General features: G+C 41.8%; 1 protein-coding gene across 1 annotated transcript in view; it reads right to left on the reverse strand.

The window, feature by feature from the left end:
* The window catches only part of arhgap21a (Rho GTPase activating protein 21a), a 38,917-nt gene that overhangs the window by 11,138 nt on the left and 19,718 nt on the right, over positions 1 to 8,061 (reverse strand). The window contains 7 exon segments of the mRNA XM_020597905.1: positions 1 to 33; positions 610 to 909; positions 1,729 to 1,848; positions 2,349 to 2,382; positions 2,730 to 2,832; positions 2,949 to 3,095; positions 6,809 to 8,061. The exon segment at positions 1 to 33 is cut by the window's left edge and continues 19 nt beyond it; the exon segment at positions 6,809 to 8,061 is cut by the window's right edge and continues 17 nt beyond it. Coding sequence (XP_020453561.1) covers positions 1 to 33; positions 610 to 909; positions 1,729 to 1,848; positions 2,349 to 2,382; positions 2,730 to 2,832; positions 2,949 to 3,095; positions 6,809 to 8,061 — 1,990 coding nt within the window.

Here is an 8,061-nt window from a genome sequence, read left to right on the forward strand (position 1 = left end):
GCTGATGAGGTCATGGCTGGTGAAGGCTGCGTTCTAAAAATAAAAGAAGAGAAGAAGGAAGCGAAAGGGGGAGCAGAACAAAATAGATAGAAGACACAAGAGATGGTTAAGACATCAAGTGCAGCAGTTCTCTTCATCTCCCTAACAGGCCATAATAGAACTTTATTCAGCAGGGCTTCCTGTTTCACTCCATTCATGGGCGATTTTCACTCATAAAAATTCTACCAAAGATGAACTTCATCACATAGCTTCAAACTTTCTTTCCTTTCAGAAATCAGCAAATAATCACATAACAAATTGAGCAGTAGCAGCAGCAGCATTCAGGGACCTGAAATAGTAGCATAGCTGTAAATGACAACACCGGGACAGCGACAGACGAGCAATAGAGCCTGAGGCAGCTGTACTAATAAAGTTACTGAACTGTGTGTTTGGCCATTGCTAAAGCATGCCAATAAAATCATAAAATGTAAAATAAAAACATGTTGCCAAATCAACCAGTGATTCATAATTCCACTTTGGACCACTCTTTAATTTTGTTTGTACATGTTTGTGCCACTTATGAACAAATCTGTTTGTATGAGTGGCTCTGGGATGAGGCATGATTCTTACCTCCTCATCCAGGTTGCTGTTCTCCTGTATGACTCTGATCCACGCCAGCATGTCTTCTCGGTCCTCCGCCTGAAACAGGTACTCACAGTCCGACGTGGTCAGCCGCAGCACGTTCTTACGCTTGGTGTCACTGTAGGAGATGTCAATCAGACAGGACTTAATGCTGATCGTCAGGGGCTCGTCTCCTGCCTGGCTGTTGGCATGTGCCTGCCCCTCCTTCTTGTCTTTGTACAGGCAGAGGTAGTTGCCTCTCAACACAGCGTACATCTGTTTCCATGGGCGTATACCCCCTCCAACACGCTGTAAAAATAGACCACAAAGAAGGGACAAGTTTTGAAAAGCAAAATGGAAGGAAGAAAACTCATCTTTTTCGGTCAAGTCAAAATGCTGCTGCTATTGCTGGCATCATAACACAAAATTATAGCCTTGAGGACAATATGTGACTTCATACAATGAGGTCAAAGACAAGGACAAACTTAAGCCCTTTCCAGATATGCACTGGAACCCTGAAATTCTCTAAACATTGCTTTGAGGAGCTGTATGTGGGAACCTAAGTGTCTGAGTCAGTTGACATGGACTTTAAACATACTTTACCCTGCCAGCTCCTTAGGACAAAGTCCCTGTAATGTCTGAGTGAGCCATAGGGACCCCATGTGTGTACATAACTGTGTATAGTCCAAAGTATTTACATGGAGCTAGTGGGTGTGTTGATGACATTCTATCATGTGACAAGCATGAAACCAGAAGAATACAAACATCTGATGGTGAGGAAAAATAAAAATATTTAACTGGAGACACGATGAGATTTGTTAACTTCTGTCATTAAGAACCGGTGTCACATTTGTTAGGCAACTGTAAGGTAGGCAAGAGACTCAGATGACCAAATGACAAACTGGCTATTTGACTGTATCATGTTCTGCCTGCTGCATGCTCTACCTAGCCGCCCCCTTCCCACATAACCAAACTGAGTATTTTTATTAGGTATTTTTATTTGTGTGCTACATGTGTGAAAGGGCAACTCTGGACAAAGTCCGTGTACATGGATCTGCAGGTTTGCACAATGTTTTCTGTGCTAGAATGAGTTATTACTTAGAAGGGCTATGTAGAGTCAGTGCACACCTTGCCCTTGTCTGTGTTCAGCTGCTTGAAATGGAGCAAGCCCTCTTTGGTGGCATCACAGAAGACATCTGATGAAGAATCCCTCCTGGACCCTGAATCTTCTGATGACCTGTCCACAGCCTGATGTGGATCAGAAGATAAAACAAAGCCTATAAAACACTCGGATGACTGAAGAATTATTAAAGAAATGAAAACACTGTGAGAAATGGTCATGTTTGTGAAAAGAAGTGTGTTAGATTTAACTTCCAACACCCAGACATAACCTCAATATCTAGGATGGTACAGGGATAAACAATGTACAACAAGAACTTTACCTACATCAAATCTTTTAAGGATATACTGAATAAAAGTTGATGTAAATACACAAAAACAATAAATACAAAGAAATATATCCCTAAAACATATCAGTTATTAACCAGAAATGCCTGATGTTTACAGCTGTCTTAACATTCAACAATGAATTAAAGTTTCTATAGAAGGACTTTTATCTTTCAGGTGTGAACTAATGGGCTGATAAACTTTCAGAAAGGAAATGCTGATAAACCATTCAGGGCCAGGTGAACAGAGCTGGAACTAAGCTGGCAAACGAACATGTCTGATAGAATTGGTCTTGCACTCACCTTCTTCAGACTTTTCAGTCCAGGTATTAAAGACCTAATAAATGCAAGAGAAAATGCTATGAGATAGGAGGAGCCGAAAGTATTATAGGATGTATTAGAACAAGGGAAACCTGGGGATCATTCAACGCTTGAAAAATACATTTTGTTCTATGATAGTACATGCTGTATCAAAAAGAGAGATGGATAAATGAATTGGTCAAAACTATAGCTACAGTAATTAGCAGTACTCGTCCAAACTGTCTAGTCAGTGAGTGCCCCATCAAGCTATGACTTCAAGCTACCACACTTAGTTTGCTAAGTTTAGTTACTGGACAAAATGAACTAAATTATAGCTAAGAAAGTGACCCAAAGTGTTTTGTTTGGTTACAGAGTACAGCTTACCCTCTGTTTTCTTCCTGGTAGTTATCCAGACCTTCATCACAGGACTTGGACCGCTCAGTTTTTGTACCAGAATCTGACTCAATAATTCTGAGACGGAGCGAATCTATTAAAAGAAGGTCAAACAATTATTTGAAACTATCTATAATCTGACCTGTAAAGTCAAATTTAGCCACTGTCATATAGGCCTTGTATGAAAACAAAAAACAAACAAAAAAAAACCTTGGTCATGTGAGAATTGGCGTTGAATAAGAACGGATGCAGAGGTAGGGCTGGGTGGGATAGTGGTGATGATGGGCACTCCAGATATCAAAGCAGAGGCAGGAATGTGTGTGCTGGCCTGGTCAATGCTGGGACTAGATGGTTCATCTGAGGATGGAAACAGAGGACATCAGTTACAAGACAAGAAAACAGAATTCACATTGGAATTCGCTTCACTTCGTTGAAACATTATATTATATATCATATTAAAAAACATAAAGGACAGTTTCTTTTATAGCCTTTTAAAAACCAAGCTATCCAGCTGTAAGTGAAGGTAAAATCTTCCATCGATGGTTGGAATCCGCCACCTTTACCCATGTAAGCTGAATTGTGCCATGCAATAACAGAAAGCTTTACAAACAAAGCATCAGTGAGTAACAGGGGCAGGGCTCAAAATCAGGCTTAAGTTATATATATGCTTGGTATAAATTCAGCTGTAGGCTACAGGAAACATCATATTTCAAATTGTCATACAGTAACAGCATCTAATTCATCTCTGCTGTCTCAATTTGAATAAACACAGCAGACAGCTGTAAAATAATGTGATAAGGGCACATGGAGCTACAGTAAAGTGATGCAGACAGACACAGCCAGTCTAGTGTTTCCACGCTGATAAGTTGGTACACGCCTTCCCTTTTAAATACACACATGCAAGGCAGTCAGCTAACATTGCATCATCATAGACAGCACTGTATCCTGTCATCTGATATGCAATATCAGCAGAATAGCAAGTCCTAAAAACAAATTATTATGAACAATTACGTTTCTGGGAAGACGGGGGCAGCCATGATGTCTGACACATGCAAGCTACGTTTACAACTTATTTTTCAGAGGATGGCAGTTTTATACATCAACAGAGACTGGGCCTGTATTTTTTACTGTTAAAAATAGAGCGCTAATCAGGAGACGTTAGTTTAGCTTAGCATAAGCCTGAAAACGGGAGAAACAGCTATCCTGGTAACAAAATCCAAACTATGTGCAAGATGTAACATGGCAATAAGTGATCTTTAAATGCACAGGCAGGCAGATTTTTTTTTACATTTGGACAGAACCAGGCTAGCTGTTGATCCTGTTTCCACTGTTTATACTAAGCTTAACTAACTGTAGCTTCATAGTTAAGAGTGCATATGTAAGAGTGGTATCAGTTATCTAATCTGCATCTAACGCTGCATGAAAATGAATAAACACATTTCCCAAAATGTCAAACAATTCCTCCAAGGTCTGCATGGCTTTGTCTTCGTATTTTGGAAAAGGCACAGCACATCATTGGTGTTCAACAAAGAACACTAGGAATTGTTAAAATAAAATGTAATCTAGATCTAAATGTAGAGAACTAAAAAGTGAGAGCTGAGGAGTGTTTATGTATTCAGAGAGAAACCGTGCAGAAAGAAGCTATGATGAATCCCTTCTGGTTCTGGGAAACTAAAAGATACAAGAGCTGCTCTCATTGGCTGGTAACGAGGCACAACTGAAGACAAAAGTGAAATAAAATTAAGTTCAAACTTGTTAGGTTATGTTTGCCAATAAGTTCGTAGAGATGTAAAAAGTCAAAGAAGCAGCCACTTCAAAAAGTACTTTATTTTATACACCACAAACGCCACTCTGAGAAACAAGGATTTCTCCTCATCATAAACAAGAGGGGACGTGACAGTTTGCATGTTGTAATTAGGTTCTATTCCCAGGACAAGACATTTGGCAGACACCTACAGTAATCTACCGCAGTTTCTCCACTTATTGCTCAGAACTGTACTATGAAATCTAATTGAAGCAGATTGCTGCAGGAATTCTTTTAGTTCTCTGTTATGTCACAGCCCATTAGGGTGATTTTCTAAGGTTTCACTTGTTGTACAACACTTGGGCGAAATATGAGACATTTCAGTGAGAGGGTGGGGGGTGTACCGAGTTGAAGAGCATCTCAGTGTGTGTGTGGCTAGTAACTGTTTCTGTGCTGCCCTATGCCAACAGGAAGTTAGAATATGTTCTAAATTTCCAATTTCCAAATCGTTACTTCTGATGATTCACAGTCATGATGACATTTGGACACAATACATTTCTTTGCAGTACGATAAGAGGGCAACAAAGGACAGGCTTCATTATTAATGCATGCATGTGACTGAATGCACCAGCTGCTCCTGCAAAAGGGAGCTCTGCGTTGTTTTGTTGCAGCTTGGTTCCCATGGAGATGAAGCACATTTACTGTAGTTTTATTCTGAATTCTCCACAGAACAAGGAAACACTGAGAGCACAAGCACATTTATGTCCCCACAAAGTGAATCAGTGGACAGAAACACCAGCACGGTCACCTTAAAATTTGGATTTTTACAAACGATTTCAGTGCGGCTAATATCACACACCGCACTGTGAACTAAAAACTCCAGTCCCTACATGACAATATCACCTTAGATGCAGAAAATGGCATACTGTATGGGTTTTAACTGCCAGCAACATGATACACACATAATATACAGGGACACACACCCTTTCCCTTGTAATTGCAGTTCACTGGTTCTCTCATGTGAATGCGCTCTGATAGAATTTCATGATGGAAATGCTATCTACACTATGAAAACAATGACCACTTGTCATGTAGGCCTACAGTGCATCTACAATACATATGAAGAGTTGGGAATCATTAAATTTTTCAAAACTGGTGCTTATATGAATCCTGTAATTGTGCCAAGTATATAAAATGTGTGTCCCATTAAACCTGTCGTGGTGATAACGACAAAAATATGAGAGCCAGAATCAGTCAGAGTGCTAACTAGATATCCTAAGTTGAATCACAGTTAAATAAGAACGGCAGGCAGTAAAATAAGTATGGTTGGTAGTTATCTGATTACACTCAAGTGGAAGTCCATGGACCTTGTCCACAAGGGAAGCCGGTGTTCAGACCACGACGCCAGCTAATAGCCATTTCCTGGACCGCTGCTCCTTTAGTTTGGGTGTTGGTGTAACATCCCTATGTCTTTGCTGTATTACTTCAGATAATTACACATCTTGGGTCATTCTTCTTCCATTAAATAATTGCACAGAAGACGTAAACACAAGCTTTTACAGAATGTTACAGTATATACAATTCTTCTCAATGTATACACAACATGTGCGCTTGGCAAAAGTAACAACCTTTGTTCTGCACAAAAGCTCTTCATCACTGCTTTTTGACCTTTTTTTTTAATCTTGTGTTTTTGTAGCAAGCAACACAAGTCAATGCACCACAGCAGGTAGGCGGGCGGGTCGTTCGGAGGGTCAGAAGGTAGGTAGAAGCTTTACTAATCCTCAAGGGGGAAACTTGTTTGGTCACCATTTGAACAATAGACTACAACACCAACAACAACAAACAAGGAAGAGAAAAACCCTAACCCTAACACCACACCCAACGATATAATACAAATCCAAGCACATGGTGGAGGTCAATTCAGGAATGGGTCTATGATATAAGTATTAATATAAGTATTATTTCTTAGTTACTGTTTTCAAAAACTAAGAATTCCACAGAGCAATGAATGCTCACTTCCCAGTAACTTGATGCTACAAACAAATTCTGGTCTTTACATAAAAATGTCAAGGTTTAAAACTCAGCCCTAACTGTAGGTGTCAGATTATTCATATATCATGCTATATTCCATTAAAGGAACAGTGCCAATTTGATAAACATTTACATGACAGCTCAGGAGTCAGCCATACTTTCATGCATAAACATAATTTTTTGCTCAGACGGGCACATACTGTGCCATTTCACAGGACTCCCTTGTCGCTGTTGTTGCCACAGAAACAGTAAAGGGTTCAAAGGAAGGCTGGTATAGAGATTAAAGCACACTTACCTATGAAGGGGATTGAATCCAGAGAGTCATCCAAGTTATTGGAACCACACTTTTGCCAAGACTCTCCTAGCCTCCTTGGATGCATCTCCACAGAGCTGTCATTAGACATCCAGCACATCACGCCATCCGCAGAACCTGCTTTCACCAATGGTGGTGACTTGTGAGTCACACCTCCCTGGTTGTCATTAACAGCTAGCACATAGGAAGGAGGACGAACGTGAGGGGTTTCAGAGTTTTTGCTCTTCCTTAGCACCACAACTGTTGCATCAGGTCCTTCTACACCCGCTCCAAGACTGCCATTAGACTGTATGGGGGTACTAGTGCAAGTGGATATCTCTCTGACCTTTGGTTTTTGGGTCACAGCTCCATTAGTGGTGGAGGAACCAGATGAAGTGGGGACAGCTCTGCTTTGCATTTGTCTCTGCATTTGAAGTTTAGAGGAGGGACCAGAGCAAGAGGAGGACCTGGCTGCCAACCCAGCATCGGACCTGCTCTCCATTTTCAGACTGTCAGCCCTGCCCCTGAACTGCAGGTGCAGAGGGGAGGGGTATCCCAAATGGTTTCCCATAATGGCAGCTCTTTGGTCTTTAAGAGGATCTGCGGTTTTATTGGAAGATAAGGCAGGTGAATGGTCTGAGACAGAGTTTCTGACAGGCAAACGTGAGGGTCTCATTATGAGACCATCTGTCCTTGATGGCGGTACAGAATCTGTCGTACCTTTCGTAAACACAGAAGCAGCTACAGGTGAATTTGATATTCCACTTCTTTGCCCTTCTTCCTCCTGTCCAGTGAGACTCCTGTTTAGATGAGGTAACACTCTCATGCCTGCTCCCTGCCTGTTAGCCCTAGCTTCCTCCCCCTGGCACAGCAGCAGCCTGTCCTCCATCCCTGCCTTATCTCCATAGACAACGCCTCCTGACTCTCCAGGCTGCTGGCCCAGGTAGTCACAGGACCGTGCCCGCAGTTTGGTCGTTCCTGTGGGGATGGGGAAAGGAAGTGCATCATGGGAAACACTCCGAGGCCAGTTCCTGGTTGTTACTGCCCTCTCTGTTCCACCTCCAAGTCTCTCTTGGGAGACACTACGTAATGGAGTTGTCACCGCAATACCTTGACTACTTGCATCCACCCCTCGATCGTTGGATGTGCTCCTCTGCCTGAACTGGGAGCCCAGCGCCCCTCGTGGACTGGTGCTTGAAGAAGGTGGGGTATGTTGTTGGGCATAGGCAGAACTAGAATTGGCAGCCGCACGCAAG

This window comes from Monopterus albus, unplaced genomic scaffold, assembly GCF_001952655.1.
Source record: "Monopterus albus unplaced genomic scaffold, M_albus_1.0 scaffold3.1, whole genome shotgun sequence".
NCBI lineage: Eukaryota > Metazoa > Chordata > Actinopteri > Synbranchiformes > Synbranchidae > Monopterus > Monopterus albus.